Source organism: Odocoileus virginianus, chromosome 28 (assembly GCF_023699985.2).
Source record: "Odocoileus virginianus isolate 20LAN1187 ecotype Illinois chromosome 28, Ovbor_1.2, whole genome shotgun sequence".
In the NCBI taxonomy this organism is placed as follows: domain Eukaryota; kingdom Metazoa; phylum Chordata; class Mammalia; order Artiodactyla; family Cervidae; genus Odocoileus; species Odocoileus virginianus.
Genome location: NC_069701.1, coordinates 7603349 through 7623162, shown reverse-complemented (window position 1 = coordinate 7623162; position 19814 = coordinate 7603349). Strand labels below are relative to the sequence as shown.

At 51.0% G+C, this 19814-nt stretch overlaps 1 protein-coding gene and 1 non-coding gene across 4 annotated transcripts in view; both read right to left on the bottom strand.

The window, feature by feature from the left end:
• Positions 1–19814, bottom strand: part of ME3 (malic enzyme 3) — a 223911-nt gene that overhangs the window by 59876 nt on the left and 144221 nt on the right. For all 3 annotated transcript variants that reach the window (XM_070457156.1, XM_020881253.2, XM_070457155.1), the window contains exon 6: positions 7830–7991. In XM_070457156.1, coding sequence (XP_070313257.1) covers positions 7830–7991 — 162 coding nt within the window. The remainder of the gene's footprint in view (positions 1–7829; positions 7992–19814) is intronic.
• On the bottom strand, positions 6237–6306 carry LOC139031968 (small nucleolar RNA SNORD30). Its single transcript, XR_011484514.1, has one exon. It is a non-coding gene; the product is annotated as a small nucleolar RNA SNORD30 (small nucleolar RNA).

Sequence of the window (19814 nt, the reverse complement as noted above, 5' to 3'; positions counted from 1 at the left end):
AGCCTGCCGCATTCTCTCTGCCAGGCTGTTGCCAAGTTCTCATGGGCACTAAGTCAGTCTACAGCTGTAACTTCAGGCTGAGGCTCTGTGCAAAGCAGATGAACCAGAACTTTCTCCGCTGCCATGGGAGTTAAGTGTGCCCTCCATGGGTGTCTACCTGGCTCTGACTTTTTTTTTTTAAGGGGAGAAAGAGTAATTTATTGAATCACAAAACTGAAGAGTATAGAGGTAGGCTGGCTTCAGATATGACTGAAGCCAGGCACCAAAATAATTATCATAATACTCATTCTTGCTATTTAATCTCTCTCTCCAAACTGTAATATTATAGCTCTTTCTTCTTTGTGTTGCATTCAGTTTTTTTTTATTGTGATAAAAGTCACATAATATAAAACATATTTTAACCATGTCTAACTGTACAGTTCAGTGGCACAAGTACCACTCCATGTACCACAATTGTACGTTATTGGACAGTTCTCACCATAATCCATCTCCCAAAGTTTTCAGCTTCCCGAGCTGAAACTCCGTCCCCATTAAACACTAGTTCCCCATTCTCCCTTTTCACCACCCTTGCCCCCGACCACTGGCACCTACCAAATGTACTTCCTGACTCTATGAATTTGACAATTTTGGGTACCTCGTATAAGCGGAATCAAACAGTATTTGTCTGTGCCTAATGTGTGTTGGAATTCGGGCTTCCTCGTGGCTCAGCAGTAAAGAATCTGCCTTCTCTGCAAGAGCTGCAGGAGACTCGTGTTCGGTCCCTGGATTGGGAAGATCCCCTTTAGGAGGGCACGGCAACCCACTCCAGCATTCTTGTCTGGAGAATCCCAGGGACAGAGGAGCCTGGCGGGCTACAGCCCATGGGTGGCAAAGAGTCAGACATGACTGAAGCTACTTGGCACACAAGTTGGAATGCATTATTAAGGTTAATGTAATACATGCTGGCTCTGACTTTTCAAGGTGAAGAATCTTGGAGACTAAATGTCATGGAAAACAAAATGGCTTGCTCCTCTTCACCTGCCATGTCATCGAGTGCTGGGTTTAAACTGGAAGATGAACCTACTGGTCTGGAAAAACACTTATCTTGCATAGCAACAGGCACACAAAGGTGTTATTCAGAGAACATCTGGGGGTCTGGGGAGGTCATGGGATTGGGTCCGCGCTGTGGACACAGGGCTCTTTCTCCCTCCAGGTGGCAGCTATGCCCACCATGTACTTCTCTGGAAGCTTGGTCAACCCAAGGGTGAGCGACAACAATCCTAGGACGGGACTCCTCACTGGTCACAGGTGCATAGGCAGCCAGCGCTTGATGGTGCCGTGGGTGAACGCTATTGTCATCTGCAGTGAGGACAGTCTTGCCAGGGAGAAGGAAGCCTTCAACCCCCGGCTCTGGGGGCGATCCCATGCTGCTTTGGCAACCAGTAACCCCCAAGGCACTGTTGACCAGGCTCTGCCGGTGATCTGTCCCCTCCACCCCTCTTCAGTCATCCCCACGAGACTCTCATGGCGTCTCCTGGAGAGGAGACTCCTTCAAAGCTCACAACTTGGGCAGGAGAAGATGCGAGGGCTCAGAAGCCAGGCCTAGGGTTGCCCCACAGAACCCTTGGCACAGAGTGGAACAAGCACTGGGTTTGCACTTAAATCTGGGGGAAGTCACTTCTGCCCTGGGGCCCCTTTTCCTGCATGAAACCAGGGAGGGTGAGCCAGAAGCACGGACATCTAATATCTTGTGTGTGTGTGTTAGTCACTCAGTCATGTCCGATTCTTTGTGACCCCTTGGACTGTAGCCCGCCAGGCTCCTCTGTCCATGGGATTCTCCAAGCCAGAATACTGGAGTGGGTTGCCATTCCCTTTTCTAGGGGATCTTCCTGTTTCAGGGCTCAAAGCCAGGTCTCCCGCATTGCAGGTGGATTCTCTACCTTCTGAGCCACCAGGGAAGCCTAGTATCTCTTCAGTATGCTATCTCATGCGGACAGTGTGTGACTCTGCTGTGTGTGTTTGAAACAAGGCGCATGGACCAATCCACACACAGCCGTCGGATCTGCACACGGCTGTCGGCAGCGGTGGAGAGGGGCGGTTTTGACCCGAGCAGGTGCCCTGCCGAATGCGGTGGGGCTCCCTCTCCCCGGCGTTTGGAACATCACAGGATGCCCCTCCCTCATGTGCTCATGCCTCATATATTTATTTTTCCAAACCTCCTTGGTGTCTGCAGGTAAAAGTGACTCAGAGTTTCAGGGCTGCCGACACAGATGTTTTCCTTCAACAGGAAACCTGGAGGGGTGTTTTCTTTGACTCTGATTAAAGCTCCTTTTGCCTCAGGAGTTTCTTTTTAATAGAGACATGCACACAGATGGTCCAGTTGTTCTAACACTAAAGCCTTCACCGCAGCATCCTCCCTGAACTGGCACAGAGATGGTAGCTGCAAGTAGATGCTCCCTCTGCCGTGACTTGCTCTGGGCAAGAGATGTGCTCCCCGATTTCAAGGGGAAAAGTCTTGCAAACCGATTATTTTCAAAAAGACCTCTAGGGTGGGATACCACGTAGTGAATGCGTTTGGAAAGAGAGAGATTGCTGTCTTCCGTTTCCCCAAGGTGGGCCTCTTTGTAACTTCCTTAAAGACAGTCTGGAGGAGTTCACCTCTCCTTGCAGGGGAAGGGGTGTGAAAACGGCATCACTAAGCCTTAGTTTGATCCTGACTGTCTGTGGAACCTGGAGTGTGGGAAACACCTCCTTACCCACTCTTTATCACCCAGTCTGTAACACAGATGCTTGAGATCTTGGAGCGCTGTGCCACGGCAGACAAGGCGACTCTGAGAGAACCCAGAGAGCAGCTGGGCTCAAATCTCAGCTCCGACACTTAGGGCTGTGGGGCCTGAGGAAAATAGCACGTCTGCCTCAGTGTCCTCATCTGTAAAATGGGGAGACCAACTTCTCATAAATAGCCGGTGTGAGAACGAAACAGACGGAATCATACAAGGGCCTGGCCCACTGTGGGTGATGGCTGAGGTCTCCCTGGACTGAGTGAGAACTGCTTCCTCTCACACAAGTGGTGCTGCCTGGTCCTCCAGCTGGGGAACCCTCTGGTCCTTTATAACAGGAGGGAGTAGGCCCAGGGGAAGCTCTCTGCCTTCCACACCCAGGAGGGAGCGGTGATGTGGGGGCCAAAAGCCACAGGGGAGGGGGAAGCAGACACTTTAAGTAGCTGTACCACTTGAGCCATTAAAATGATCCATTAGGTGACAATGCTGAAACTCGGACAGCCAGACCAGTCCACGCACGCCTGGCTCTTTATCTCCCGCAGCCTCATAGAGTGCCTAACACCTACTAAACACTTCATAAACTTAAAAAAAAAGGTAAAGAGAAAGTGCTGACAACATAATTCTCAGTGAAGAAATCAGAACAAAATTAGGGGCATGGTGTGATGATGACTGGGCAACAGCTACATCCACATCCACACGCAGGGACACGTGGGGTGGGGGCATAGACGTGGCGCAGCGGGAGAAAGGCTGCTTCCCTCTTCCTTTAGAATTCTGAATAACGCATCAAACTTACTTTAGGAATACAAATTCTAAAAGTCAAGAAGTGCTTTCTCCTTATAAAGCGACTGGAACCTGGGGAGGCGGCGTGGTGAGGAGGACACAGGTGGTCAGGGCCCCCTCCTGCCGAGGGAGGAGGTAGACGGGCCCCTGGGCTGGACATCTGTCTGTCAAGTGCAGGGAAACTGAAGCTTTGTTCTCACCCGGACACTCCAGGGACAAATCGAATGGCAGGAGCTGAGCTCTGCTGCAGTGAAGAGGGACGGTGACTACTCAGACGCCCACTCCTGAGGTCAGGAAAACTTCCCTGTCTGCACATGCGTAGGAAGGCTCCTCGGCGGTCCCAAAGGGAGGGGGTGCCAGCCCATAATAAGTGTGGACATACCCCCACAGGCCTCTGTGGTGGGGTCCCTCTTAACAAAACTTGTACTCATATCTTGGAAGAGGCCTAGGACAAGTCCCGTGTGAAAAAAAGAAACAAAATAATTGGCCAAATGTAAACAAAGGCCTTAAAGGACTGTCCTATGTCAGTGATTTAAATCACCTCTCTCATGCGTGCCTCATTCAGGATGCCTACAGGTATATCTCTGCCTATCTTCTGACTTACTGTACTCCTCCTTGTAACAGACGGCTTGCCCAGTGACTCAGTGGGGAAGAATTCACCTGCAATGCAGGAGCCGCAAGAGACTCGGGTTTGATCCCTGGGTGGGGAAGAGCTCCTGGAGGATGACATGGCAACCCTCTCCAGTATTCTTGCCTGGAGACTCCTCCATGGACAGAGCGGCCTGGCGGGCACCTCATTAGAGGATGCCTATTCCCTTTGTCTCCAGGTGTGTATTTCTGCCTTGCTTCTATCTTAGATATTAATAAACTATTCTGCTGTGTCTCTAATAATATCTGTTATGATGCTTTTTGCCTCCTTGAAACATTCTTGCTTTCAAATGAGGAAAAGAACCAGGGAACTTTGCTTCTAGCCTCTAGCCCCTGGGGGTCTGGTGGTTAGGACTCATGGTTTTTATCCAGGTTACCCAGGTTCAGTTCCTGGGAAGGCAACTAAGATCTCTCTTTGGGACCACTCACTGCTCCAAGATCTCTGCCATTTCTAGCAGATCTTCTTAGGGAAATTAATCTCTCTGGGCCTCAGTTTCCTCAGCTGTAAACAGAGGGTAATATCTGATGCTCCACCTACAAGGCTATTGTCACACTTAAACAGGGTGGCCTGTGAAAGGGCCAAGATTACTCATACTTTCCACCACCTTTTCTGATGGGTTTGTTACAAGTTGTAGTAACGCAGTTGTTCAGTTGTGTCCAACTCTTTGCCACTCCATGGACTATAGCCCGCCAGGCCTCTCTATCCATGGAGTTCTTCAGGCAAGAATACTGGAGTGGCTTGCCACTCCCTTCTCCAGGGGATCTTCCTGACCCAGGGACTGAATCTAGGTCTCCTGCATTGCAGGCAGATTCTTTACCATCTGAGCTACCAGGGAAGACCCTGGTAGTTACAAGTTGAGGCCCACTCTAAACTTCCGCACATCATTGCTGGGTGCTGGACCTTTAACGATAAAGGATGTCAGATACCTGCTAAAGGCAGCCAACACCCTTCCAAGGGACGCAATGGCCTCAGAATCAACCTCAAGCCATTCCATTTCTTGTCTAGAAACAGCTTTTAGGAGACAGAGAGAGGGAAAAGTCTCGATTAAATCCAGTTGGAACATAGCAGGAGGTGATGGGTGGGAATAATAACACAAAGTTTGCTCTCCTCATCCACATTTACATGGCTTCCACACATGTTCTTTGTGGCTGAGGGACAGTTTCAGCAAAACTCAGGCATCTGGTTGGGCAAGGGAAACCACAGTATGGGGCAGACCTTAAAGACTGGTCTTGATGAACAATTATAAGGCATGTACCACTATCCAGCCTCCTTCTCCTAGGCTGGCGGGGAGGCATATAGAGAAGTGCTTTAGATATGGGTGAGTACTCAGTAACCTCCTGGCCCATGCTCCAGTTTCACTGGCAGGGGTGGAGTCTAGAGGAATACAGGGGCTCCTCTGGCCGTCAGGGGTGGGAATCAGGGCCCGTGTTCCCAGGCCAGCATTCTGGCTGCTGGCTTGTCCTCCCCCAGCCCCTCCCACCTCCACAGGTTCCCAGCCTGAAGCCAGGTCTGGCTGCTTCTCCCTCACTTGACTGCATCTGGGGATGAAACATGAATAAGCATCATTTCTCACTAAGGGTTACAGTGCGTATTCTTGTTTAGAAATGAGGGTGTTGTGTGGTGTCCAGAGAGGAAGGAGACCTTGGAAAGAGCTACGAAAAGCTTTCCTGAGAAAGATCACACAGGATACCAACAGTATAAGCTTTTCTGACGATATGAATCAAGAATCTAAGTAATGACCATTCCCTTTGCCTCAATATTTCTGTTTGTAGGAATTTATCCTTGGGAAATCATCAGGGATAGGAAGACTGACCTGCAAATATGGGTATGAGAGCACAATTATATTTGCAAGAAGATAGAAACAATCTAAGTGTCCAAGAGTGGAGAGTTTCTTACATGAACTGTGATACACCAGGCAGCTATGAAAATGACACTGTGGAAGAATGGCTAGTGACCTGGGAGAAAACTCCTGACATACATTACCTTTAAAACAGCAGGGAACAAAATTGTATATGCAACATAAACTTAATTTTGTTTTCTTTTCTCTAGAAAATCAGATTTCTGAGTCTCAATAGCAAATCATCAGCTAAATGAGGTTTCATGTAAATCATCACATATTTAATTTTGCTTTTATAAAAGCTAAATCTGGTGGGGGTAAGGCTGGAAAGAAATATTCCAAGTTGCAAACAATGATTATTACTGGTTGTGTGACTAATATTTTATTTTTAATGCTTCTCTGGATTTTTCTCAGATGGACATGCACTGATTTTAAATCCAGAGATAAATGTCATTAAGAAGGAGTTCTTTCATGTTCTCTGACACAAAGACACAGAGCTGTGAATCGCAGATGGCATGAAGAACGTGACCCAGGGTGGTGGTCCCCAGAGCAGACAAACTCCCGGCTGGGGTTTGAGCTCCTTAAACTATAAACCTCCCAGAAGCCTGCAGGGCCTCCCAGCCACAGTGTGGGTCAGTTTCTCTCCATGGGGTTACAGGACACTCATGTGCCTGATTCAGGCATTTCAGCCTTTGGTCCCAGTGCTTCGAGTTTTAATCCTTTTACAGAGGTGGTTGTTGTTGTTTATTCACTAAGTTGTGTCCGACTCTTTGTGACCCCAGGGACTGTGGCCTGCCAGGCTCCTCTGTCCATGGGATTTCCCAGGCAAGAATACTGGAGTGGGTTACTATTTCCTTCTCCAGGGGATCTTCCCTACCTGGGGAACCACCCTGTGTCTCCTGCATTGGCAGGTGGATTCTTTACCACTGAGCCAGTGGGAAAGTTCTTTACAGAGGTAGCTGGCCTCCGAAATGCTGAAAAAACACAGCCCAGCAGCCACTCCCACCTCAGTGGCTTTCTTCATTAATGGATCAGAGAGAGAGGCCGCCAGGGTAATGGAAACTGCCTGCGGTCACAGAACAAGGGAGCACAGAAAGCCTGAGCTGGGGCTCCTCGGCAGGAGGGACGTGAGCAAGAAGACCCAGAAGAGGCTGGGGGAGGACAGTGGGGCCGGGAGGGCGGAGTGGGCAAGCAGGATGGAGTGAGGTCTTTGAGTCACAGCCGTGTAGGCCAAGTGTCCTAGCAAAGAGGACCCCAGAGAGAAATGGCCCCCTTGTAGGGAAAGCCAACTCTGCGTCCATGTTGGAACTGTATTTTAAACTTGCTTTCCATTCCTTTTGTTATTAATTAAAAAAATGTAAAAAATAGAATGGCCTGCTTCAGAGAATCCTGCCCCTCTGCCTGACTGTTAAACTAAAATGCCTTTGTTCAGGACCCTGTCCACCTGCGGACAGCTGCATGGAAGAAATGAACACATCCCCTGCCTGAGGCTTGCCATTCTAGGAGATATTTGCAAGATTAATGGCCTTTTTACTTTGCTTCCTCACTTCCCCATCTCTGATCTATAAAAGAACCTGGCATCCAGCCCCTGTAAGATGGTTACTTTGAGACATTAGTCTCTCATCTTCTCAGACGGCTCTCTGAATAAATAAAGTCTCATTGCTAGCCTGAGCACCCCGTCTCTTGGGTTTATTGAGCTGTTGTGCAGAACAGTCTGATGCTGTGTAGACAGAACCACTGCACAAAGGTGAAGCCCCCGAGCCCAGCTTCTACCCTCAGGCTCCCGGCCCAGGCGGCACATTACCTCGTTGTTGGTGCCCACGTCCAGCAGCACAGGGAGGCACTGCCGCGGGTTGACGCCTCCACACGCCGTGTACAGGGCCAGCTTGCCCACGGGGATGCCCATGCCGTAGCAGCCCAGGTCTCCCAGGCCCAGAATGCGTTCCCCGTCAGTCACCACCACCGCCTGGAAGGAAAGGCAGGACATCTGTACAAAGGGCCTGTTTGTGCATGTTGGGCCTGATGATGATGCTTACTGTGGGAACAGTAGCGATGTGTGCGCTCAGACGCTCAGTTGTATCCGACTCTGCGACCCATGGACTGTCGCCCTCCAGGCTCCTCTGTCCATGGGGCAGGGATACAGTAAGATAATCAAATAGTTAGCTTAGAAACCCCTTTAGGGAGGGAACTTTAGGGGGCTTTGAGAGACCACAATAAGACTAATGATCATTCAAGAAAATAATGAGAAATTTCTGAAGCACTGTGGGCTTGCTTCACTCACAGAGCAAAAGAAGCCCCTTAGCATCAAAGCCAGACTGGCTTGCTTAAAATAAAATCAAGACAACTTGCTTAGCAAGTTAAACTATGCAACAGAAGCACGAGAGAGGCCCCAAACAAAACAATGGAGGCATGGGACCTACATCCTGCACAGTGAGCTCAGTTAATTCAGTTCAGTTCAGTTCAGTTGCTCAGTTTTGTCCAACTCTTGCAACCCCATGAATCGCAGCACGCCAGGCCTCCCTGTCCATCAACTGTCCAACTCCCTGTCCAACTCCCGGAGTTTACTCAAACTCATGCCCATCGAGTTGGTGATGCCATCCAGCCATCTCATCCTCTGTCGTCCCCTTCTTCTCCTGCCCCCAATCCCTCCCAGCATCAGGGTCTTTTCCAATGAGTCAACTCTTTGCATGAGGTGGCCAAAGTACTGGAGTTTCAGCTTCAGCATCAGTCCTTCCAATGAACACCCAGGACTGATATCCTTCAGGATGGATTGGTTGGATCTCCTTGCAGTCCAAGGGACTCTCAAGAGTCTTCTCCAACACCACAGTTCAAAAGCATCAATTTTTCAGCGCTCAGCTTTGTTCACAGTCCAACCAACACAGTCAGTTAATTAGTAACCCCCAAAACATGCTCTTTGGCCCCTAAGACATGTTCTTTGCACAACGACCCCCAAACAATAAAACAATAGTAGTGGATAAGGCCTACAACTTGCCCAGTGGTGTCTTCAGGTTAATGACCCTTGAAACATGCTCTGTGCACACAAAAAAACAATCATTTACGGAAAGGTGACTTTTCAAAATGAAAGACCGTTATTGTACTGAGACCTGAAAATATTTTTCCAAGTGCTATCACAGTCCTGGCTGGACCATGTAGGGACAAGAAAACTCCCCTGCCCTACCTGGGGTAGGAACTGATGCGGGAACCATGACATTTACTCAAGAAAGACAAAGAAGATCTTCTCCCCTGCCCCTCTCTTCCTGTGAGGATGAAAATGCAACCCACTGGGTACTCAGGGCAGTGAGAGCCTGCCCGTATGGGAAACTTACAACCTTGCAAGTGAACCAACTCTAATAAACTGTGTGTGCAAAGTCGCTGCAGTTGTGTCCAACTCTGCGACCCCATGGACTGGGGTCAGGCTCCTCTGTCCATGGGATTTTTCAAGCAAGAATACTGGAATGGGTTGCCATTTCCTTCTTCAGCGGATCTTCCCCACCCAGGGGTTGAACTCACGTCTCCTGCTCTGCAGACAGGTTCTGAGCCATCCCTGAGCCAGGGCATTTTGCAAAAGACACTATGCTAAATATTGGAGGAAGGAGCTTCAGCTTGCTTATCTGTAAGAGCAAGAATGCGTGGACCCCACCCTTGAAAGGAATAATGGGCAGAAGAGAGATGGAGCCTGTATATTTATACTGACTCTGGGGCAAATTACGAGAGCCGTGTACTAGCTCAAGAGCAGCAGAGACAGAGAAGGGAGAGGCACTCCCCGCAGGACAACCCTTCCTCAGATGAGGGGGAAACACATGCCAGACCTCGGAAAGGTGGAGATTACCCATTTGATGCAAAAGAAATTAAGGTCCAGGGTAGAAGTGGTGGGGGTGTAGGCTGTGTGTGTGTGTGTGGCGGGGTGGGGGTCGGGTCCCAGGAAAGGAGGCAATGGAAAATCAGGGCCGGGTCAGACTGAGAGGGGCCCTGAAGGTCAGGCCAAGGGAAACCCCTCAGGGTGACAGTGAACTTATTTATGGGTCACCCCAAGCTGCTCCCCAGCACTGGTTCCCTCCATCTCCAAATGAGTGGAGTTTATGGGGCCACCCAGCCGTCCCCTGGAACCAGCTTTGGTCAGGACGTAAGACCAGCTCTGAGATGTGAATGGGCACCATAGGGGTCACTTTACCCCATGCAGGCACAGTGCTGGGCCCTGCAGATAGAGAGATGAAGACTCGGTCCTGCCAGGAAGGGTTTAAGATCCGGCACCCACAAGCTCTGTGGAATCTTCTCTCTCTTTCTCCAGGGGTGAGAGCACAAAGGGCCTTTTAATAGAAACTGGTGTATAGATTTTTAAAACACCCCTCCACTTCTGGAAAGGGGGCTCTCGAGAGGGCAGCCGACCCGTGACTATCATGCTGTCTCCCTGAGATTGGTCTCTTCCTCGAGGGCGAGGCCTTTCCCCCGATCCTGTCTCACGTCTCACCTGGTTCTCCTCACACCTGTTAGGGAGGCAGGTCTCTGATGGTTATCTCCGATTCCCAGCTGAGCAAACTAAACTCCTGGACCTTCACGTTCTGTACATATTTGCTCAGTATCAGCCCCACGCCAGGCACCGCACTGGATGTTTCCATAGCAGTTATCTTAGAAACGCCGGGTGACTTACCAAGGGCACGTTGCTTGTGAATGTGGCGAGCGGGGGTTCTAGTTAGGCTTCGGGCTCTGGGTCTGGGCTCCTTCTACTCCCCCACCCGCACCACTCAGCTGAGAAAAGCTCCCATGCCCTTGGCAAAGCCCCGCCCCACGTCCTATCCGACCTCTCCGTGGCTGCCTCTGACCCCCTCCTGGCTGCTCTCCCTGAGTCTGTGCCTTCACACTGTTCTGGAAGCCCAAACTTTGCACATTTCCCTACCATCTCTCCTAGCTAAAACCTCCTTATTCCGATTCCCATTCTCTCACACTTTCTCTCTGCTGAGGCACAGACAGAGACACGATGTTCTACAGAGGAAACCAGCTATGACTCCAGGGTGCTCTCCTTACAGCTCTGGGGCTTTTCAAGACGGTGGCGGGGAACTTCCTTGATGGTCCAGTGGTTGAGACTCCGCACTCCCAAGGCAGGGGGCATGGGTTTGATCCCTGGTCGGGGAACTAAGACCCCGCAGAACACACAACACAGCCAAAAAAAAAAAAAAAAGATGGTATCAGAGCTCTGACAGGGTCCCTCCCAACGTGGAGATGTCTGCAGGCCCTTGACTGCAGGCCTGACTGCTCCGAGGGGAGATCTCACCTCCATCTGCCATCCACTCTCAATCCTGTTGTGCTAACGGTTGCGTTACTTATTAATTCCCCCCCTCTTTTTTTTTAACTGGAGTATAACTGCCTTACAATGTTGTGTTAGCTTCTGCTGTTCGACAGAGTGAACCAGCCGTGTGTGTAATACACCTGCATCCCCCCTCTCCTGCCCGCCCTGAAGTCATCTCAGAGCACTGAGCTGAGCTCCCTGCGCTACACGGCAGCATCCCACCAGCTATTTTACAAACAGCCATTTTACAAAGCCCTCCCTGTGGCTCAGAGGTAAAGACTCCATCTGCCAAGGAGGAGATGTGCATTCGATCCATGGGTTGGAAAGATCTCCTGGAGAAGGAAATGGCAACTCACTCCTGTAGTCTTGCCTGGGAAATCCCATGGACAGAGGAGCCTGGTGGGCTGCAGGCCACAGGGTCACAAAAGAGTCGGATACGATTTAGTGACTAAACAACATCAAGTGTGTATATTGCAACAGCTTCACAAACAGGCCCAAAGGCCTTTAGTTGTTGTTGTTCAGTTGCTAAGTGGTGTTTGACTCTTTGCGACCCCAGGGACTGTTGCCTGCCAGGCTCTTCTGTCCATGGGATTTCCCCTTTAGTGCCTTCTAACTGTCCATAAAATAGAGTCCAAAAGGCTTATCTCTTTAATGACAGGAACCCAACATGCTTTCTGGAACTTATCTCCAGTTACTCATCTGCACACAATTGCTCCCTTTGGTCAAACTGGCCTCACTCCCGCCAGAGGAGGGACACACTCTGCACTCACCTTTGGTCTCTCTCAGCCTCTATATTCTTGTCTCCTCCTGCGCTTTCCCCAGCACTACAAATCCTGCCATTACAACCTAATGTGATTTTTCCTAGCACCTGCTATATTTACCATGCATCTGGCCTGTGCACCCTTCCTGGCTGCCAGCCTGCCTTCTGCAAACAATAATTAAGTACCTACTGCTTGCCAAGCCCTGCATAAGGTGCAATTAAAACCTTTGATAGTGATAGCATTTGGGTTCTTATTTAACATTAAAAAAAAATGCACATCTTATCTCACCAAACAGCCTAAAGGTTAACAGCAGGGGTTTTAGCATCTGATAGCAAGCACTTGAAACTAGTCTCCTTGATAAAGCACCACATATAATCTTGGGTCAAACAGTAAGTTTTCTGAGTTTTAATTTCCCATGACATTGGAATAATTATAATATCCAACTCATTAGGCTGTAAAGATGAAAGTTGTCAGTTGCTCAGTCGCATCTGACTCTTTGCAACTCCCTGGGTAAAGATGAAAAAGAATAAATGTCTCATTTTAACCAGGGGCCTTGTACAATAAAGTAAATGACTGGCATATGATCACTGCTCCTATGATTAAATTGATGATTATTATTTAGGGCAAAGGCTACATATTAGAATTTTTAATTGTTTCATCTCTCTTTAATTCAGCCTCACCACAGAGAGGCCACGCAACAATTATCTGTTAAATGAGTGCATGAAAAGGAAACCACGGGAAGACATTGGCAACTTTTAATAAAGTCTGGCTATATGGGCTTCCCAGGTGGCGCTAGTGGTAAACAACTCGCCAGCCAGTGCAGGAGACATAAGAGACACGGGTTTGATCTCTGGGTTAGGAAGATTCCCTGGAGGAGGAAATGGCAACCCGCTCCAGTATTCTTGCCTGGAGAATCCCATGGACAGAGGAGCCTGGTGGGCTACAGTCCACCGGGTCAAAAAGAGCTGGACACAACTGAAGTGACTTAGCACACATATAAAACTCAACAGCATTCTAACCTTGACATTGCTGTTCATTCCAGTGGCAAAAATTGTCATCTCCAAGCAAATGCTTACAGCTCACTGTCTTCAGACATTGCCACTTGGATGTCCAGTTGCTGCTAAGTCACTACAGTCGTGTCCGACTCTGTGCGACCCCATAGACGGCAGCCCACCAGACTCCCCCGTCCCTGGGATTCTCCAGGCAAGAACACTGGAGTGGGTTGCCATTTCCTTCTCCAATGCGTGAAAGTGAAAAATGAAAGTGAAGTCGCTCAGTCGTGTCCAGCTCTTAGCGACCCCATGGACTGCAGCCCACCAGGCTCCTCCGTCCATGGGATTTTCCAGGCAAGAGTACTGGAGCGGGATGCCATTGCAGTCCTTCCTAATTCTCCAAGCCTTTAATCCAATGATTTCCTTTTCCCTTTTTCTCCCCTTCAACTCGTTACTTCTGCTGTCCTTCCCCGCTCTGTTACCGCCCATCTCCCAGACTCAGAACTATCAAATCTGCTTTGACTTCTTTCTTCCATCAGTCAGCTACAGCCAACTGGTCACCAAGTTCTGCTGATTTAACCTGCTCCATATTTTCCTCATGTTTCCCATGAACTTCATCCATGTTGCTAACCTTAGGCCAGCCCATCCATCTCTCATTTGACTGCTTTAGTGGTCTCCTAACTGGTCTTTCTGGGCTTCCCTGGTGGCTCAGAGGTAAAGAAACAGTCTGCCAATGTAGAAGACATAAGAGACGCAGGTTCGATCCCTGGGTCGGGAAGATCCCCAGGAGAAGGTAATGGCAACCCGCTCCAGTATTCTTGCCTGGAAAATCCCATGGGCAGAGGAGCTACCGTAAATGGGGTCTCAGAGAAGTGGACATGACTTCGAAACTGAGCACACATGCAACTGGTCTTTCTGCTCTTGGCGTCTCCGTATCCCATTTCATTTTTCAAAGCACACCTGGATTTGTCACTTTCTTGCCCCCGAGCCTATAATGGTTCCTGATGCCTATAAAATAAAGCTCAAACATCTCTGACTGACATTTAAGGTCTTCCATGAGCTATGTCCAATCTACTCTTTGAATTTCCCTTTTATCCATTCCATGCTCCACCCAAATGGAAATACTGCTAGTCTTGTATAAGTGTTTTCTAGCCTACATGCTATTTTACCCCTCGATCCCTATATCTCCTTGATCCAAATCCTACCATCCTTACATGTTTCAAGGAACAGTTCAAAAGACTCTTTCCTCCATATGAAGCTTCCCTTCTGGAATGTATCACTCCCAACTCTGAATTCCTATAGCATTTTAATCTCCATGGCACCTAGCCCTTTCTTCTTTGCATGACAGTTATATCTATGTCCTTGTCTTTCATAGAAACTCTTTAAGGGCAAGTAAAGCATCTTGTCCTCTTTGATTCCTTAGCACTTGCAGGCTTGGGACCTGCATTGCGACCTGAACTCAGTAAATGATGAACAATGTGATTGGCCCAACAGAGAGAGCAAAGGCTCTTCTCCATGGGACTGAATTCAGACCTGGAGTAGACAGGCAAGTTCAGAGAGGAGACGCTGCCTCCTCTTTTTCGTGACATCCGTGGACCTGGGCCTGGGACCACAAGAGCGGGAGGAGTCAGAAGTCTGAGGGCAAACCTGAGCTGCAGCCTGGGGTTTCAGAGCCTGGCAGTGGCTGCCTCTGAACCACAGCATCACAGTTCCCCATCTGGATGGCTTTTACAGCTCGTGACCCCTCGGTATTTCCAGTAACGGGGAGAAGATCCGGATGACTGGGGGACGGTGCATCCCCTTCATCCTCTGTCCAGCCGGCTTCTGACTTACTGGCCACCTCCCTCAGCCTGCGTGGACCCGGCGGGCCTGACCCAAGATATGAGGGCCACGTCTCCTGGCCTGCTCCAGCTCTGGTTACCCTGGGCTTGAAGCTCTGGCGTGGGCCGCCCTCAGCAGTGTGTGCGAGGCCTTCTCCTTCCTCCTCCTCTTTCCTCCTTCTTGCTCACCCTTCCCACCTCCTCCTCCTCTCTGCCTCTTTGCCTCTCCCCACAACAGAAATAATGCCCAGGCTGTGGTTTCAAATCTTGGTTCCATCCCTCACCGGCATTGAACCTAACTTCCCAGTTGCCTTGTCTATAATACGGGGATGATAAGAATTCCTGCCTCTTGGAGGGTCTCTGGGAGAAGCCAGTGAGTTCGTCTGTATGAAGCACTTGGCGGGATGCTGGCAAGTGGGTGCGGTGCTGTGCTGTCCAGACCCCCTCAGAGGAGAGAAGGGGTAATTGCCGAGTTGTACTTTCAGCCTGCTTGGGTACCTGCTCGACTGAAGGGAGCCACCTCGACCAAAGTCACGCTCTGTTCCCAGGGCAGCGGCCCGCAGCCAAGGACCGAGGGATCCCTTGGCCCAACTCGGGATGACGGAAGAGCCGTTCCCGCTCCTGACCCTCCTCCCGTGCCCTGCTGGGTCTCCTGGGACCCCCCACTCAGCCCAACCTCTCCCTCTCCTCTGTCCTGCCTCCTTTCCTTCTAGAGGCTGATCCCAAGAGCCCTCCCTAATACGCTGATCTCCATCCAAGAGAAATGTTTCCAGGGAAATCCAACTTCTGACACTGACTGGGGCTTAACCCTTGGTGGGTGTGGGCATGGCAGGCAGGCACTTGGCACTAAGTCTGGTCCAAGGTTAAAGGCCCAAGAGGCTGGTGCCCATAGGGATGGGATGCGCCCTGGGCTCCAGGGCTCAGCCGCCTCTCAGCACTGTTAGCTGTGAGGCCTGGGATGAAGGAGGGATTTGGGAGCCTGGGAAAGCTGTTGAGAAAGAGGGTTCTTCTGAGCCGAGCCTTCCTCCCTGCTCGGGGCAATGCCCTCTGTGGGAAAGAGTCAGAGAAGCAGTTCTCAGTCCCCTCTGCGATTTACACCGCAGGGCTCTGGGGAGCGGCAGGCAGAAGGCTCTCCCCTCCCTGCGTGAGAGGCGCCCCCGAGCCCCACGGTCCCCCCAGCCCGAGACCGTGACCTTACTTCCCTGACAGCCTACTCCTCTTCCTGCTCAGCGTGCAGTCCTGATTTCCGGCTGGGAAGCCAGAGAAAGTCCTCTTTTATTTTCTGAGTTGTTTCAGAAGCATCTCTCCCTCTCCTCTTTTTAAAGACTGCCTGGCTTTTCTCCCAGCGCTGTGGTCCCACTTTATACACCCATCGACAATGAACGCGAGTTGAGACTGCTCCGCGTCCCCGCCACCCCGCCTTTACACTTCCCGCCATGCTGATGGATATGCTGCGGTAGCTCATGGTAGATCTTTTAAAGTCTGCTTATTTGGGGCTGTGCTGGGTCTTCGTGGCGGCACTCTGGCTTTCTCCGGTTGTGGTTGCCGACTCCTCACGGCGGAGGTTTCTTCTGCTGCAGGGCGCAGGCTCTAGGGCGGGCTTCAGGAGCTGCAGCACGTGGGTTCAGCAGTCGTAACTGCGGCGCGGGGGCTTAGTTGCTCCGCGGCATGTGGAATCTTCTCAGACCAGGGATCAAACCCATGCCCCTTGCACCAGAAGCTGGATTCTTCATCGCTGGACCACCAGGGAAGCCCACGGAAGCATCTCTGGATCACCCCGCCCCTCCAGCCAAGAGGCGAACTGCATGAGGGTCCAGAAGGACCAGAGCCTTGAACAGTTCTGCCTGCCCTGCTCGGCAGCTGGGCTCTGGGTGGCAGCAACGCTTACTGGCGGGCGATCGTGGGCATCAAGTCACATCGGCGGGCTCATCTGAGGACATACATCCCCTACCCTTCCCCGTCTTCAGGACCCACCTGGGCGATGCTTCAGAAGCACTCCTTACCCCACTCTGAGGACAGTGTGGAAACCGAGAGAAATAACGCAGGGGCGTCTCTGTCAGCACCAGAGCACCAGGGACAGGACACTGAGCAGGGAGCCCCTGCTAAGGGGAGGAGACCATCATCTTCTCTTTTAGGGGCAACTGCAAAGAACACACCAATAAACAAGACAGGCTGTGGCTTAGAAGACTCTGAACCTTTGGGAGGGCAGCCCTGGAGTGAGAGGGACGTGCCCTCCAGGAAAACGCTGTCACGGGGCAGGGTGGCGACTGGGGGCAGCCTGATCGGTCCTGACTGATGTGTGTGTGTGTGTGTGTGTGTGTGTGTGTGTGCGCGCGCGCGCGTTAGTCACTCAGTCATCTGACTCTTTGCGACCCCATGGGCTGTGGCCCTCCAGGCTCCTCTCTCCATGAAATTCTCCAGGCAAGAATACTGGAGTGCATTGCATTCCCTTCTCTAGAGGATCTTCCTGACCCATGGATGGAACCCTGGTCTCCTGCATTGCAGGCAGATTCTCTACCATCTGAGCCACCAGGGAAGCCCTGCTGGAAATTTTATTTGCAGAGTCTCAAAGTGTTAGTTGCCCAGTCAAATTGTTTCCAGGTCAGTCTAACTGGACTTCAAGCTCCTTGACATGCTTGTACACCATCTTTATCCCCAAGCCCCCAGGGAAGGCTTACAGAATAGAAGTTTGCTAAATGGCAGTTGAACGCAGCTGAATTAGATGCACTGGCTCATGTAACTCCTGCTTTCCCTAGAGGCACTGGATGCTTCTCCTTGTCTGAGCCCTGCCTCGTCCCACCTCTTCCAGGATGACCCCAAAGCCCCTGTTTCTCCTCTAAAATAACAACATGGCTGTCTCCAACTCTCTGGTTAGTAGCACTTAGTACTTGGAAGGTTTTTAAAATAGGTTGGTTGAAGTCAGCAGATACTGAGCAGCTAAGGTTCCAGTCTGAATTCATATCTCGATTTCCCAAGTGGAGGGAAGCACTTTGGGGTCAGGGTCTGTGTTCTCCTCATTCTGCAATTCTCAAAGCAGAGCTCTGGGTGCAGCTTTGTAAGTTACACCCTGACAGGAGGAGAGATGGGAACCTGAAATCCAGCCCATGAGCCATCAAGGCCCTTTGCTAGTCTGGAGGAAGGAAGGAGCGCTTTTTTTTCCTTACTGGTTAAGAGGGGATGTTGTTTCATCATTCTTTTAAACTCCCCGTAGCAGGTGGTGCTAGGGGTAAAGAATCCGCTGGCCAATGCAGGAGACACAAGAGAAGTGGGTTTGATTCCTGGGTCAATCCCCTGGAGAAGGGATAGACTACCCACTCTAGTATTCTTGGGCTTCCCTGGTGGCTGAGACAGTGAGGGCTCTGCCCAAAGTGTGGGAGACCTGGGTTCGATCCCTGGGTTGGGAAGATCCCCTGGAGGAGGGTATGGTAACCCACTCCAGTATTCTTGCCTGGGGAATCCAATGGACAGAGGAGTCTGGAGGACTTCAGTCCATGGGGTCACAAAGAGGGGGCAGGACTGAGCAACTGAGCATGCACACACACACACACACACACACACACACACACAGCTCACACAGAGGCACCACAGAGGTCAGTGCAGACCCCATGACTCTGCCCCTGGCATAGGCCTGGCATCTGGAAGATGTTCATCAGGTCCTTCTACTGAGTTCATTCAGCTCAGCAAGCATCTACAGAGCGCCTACTGTGGACAAGTCCACAGCTGAACTGCCCAGGAAGGAGGACAGATCAGCCTGTAGGACCTTCGAGCCTGTCCACACAGGGCGTGCTGGAGTTAACTTGCCATCAAGTGAGCTGGCTTCCCTTAATGAGCTCCAGATTTCATTATACAGTCATCCTAGGCACACCCTGGAAACTTGCTTCTTCTGAGACTGGGGCCAAACCCTGCAGGGTCAAGACCTGCCTGTGACCAAAGTCTAAGACAAGCAGGAAAGAGAAGCGCCAGGCACACCACATGCGTGATCGCGTGCTCAGTCTGGTCCGACTCTTCGCGACCCCGTGGACAGAGGAGCCTGGAGGGCTCCAGGCTCCTCTGTCCACGGGATTCTCCAGGGAGGAATACTAGAGTGGGTTGCCATGCCCTCCTCCAGGGAATTTTCCTGTCCCAGGGATCGAACCCAGGTCTCTTCTGTTTCCAGTACCGGCATGTGGATTCTTTACCACTGAGCCACCTGGGAAGCCCCAGGGCACATCACACCCAGATGGAAATGTTCTAACCAAGCTCTTCGCTGAGGTCAGGACTGGAATCCAAGGGCCCTGGCTGTGGCGCCAGCCTGGCTCCCAAGAGCCAAGGTCCTGTCCTACTTGCTGTGGTTCTGAACCCCACCATGCCCCCGAGAGGGCCAGAAGTGGGTGGGACACAGGAGAGGTAGTTAGAGAGCAGCTGCCCTTGGTGCCTGGTGGAGGGAGGTGGCCCAGGGAACTGGCTGGGAGGGAGGGAGGGAGAAAACGACCATCAGCCTCTCAGCATCGCCTTGGGAAGTACGGAAACTGGGCCGTCCGCTCCAGTCCCTCCCTTGCTCCTGCGCAAGAAATGCCCTCACCAAGCAGCCAGGGCATATTCTGTAATTCAGCTTCAACCACTTGTTTGCAGGGGCTTCGCAGGTGGTGGTAGTGATAAAGACCCCGCCTGCCAAGGCAGGAGACCTAAGAGATGCAGGGCCATCCTGGGTCTGCAAGATCTCCTGGGGCAGGGCGTGGCACCCCACTCCAGTATTCTTGCCTGGAGAATCCATGAACAGAGGAGCCTGGTGGGCTACAGTCCAAGGGGTCAAAAGAGTCAGACACGACTTGGCAACTAAACAAGAACAAACGTGTATCAGCACTGTAATGGTGCTGGGAGCACAGTGCTGGACCACAGAGAGATATCCTGTCCTAGGGGGCTGATCAGGTGATGGGATCTGATCTAAATCAT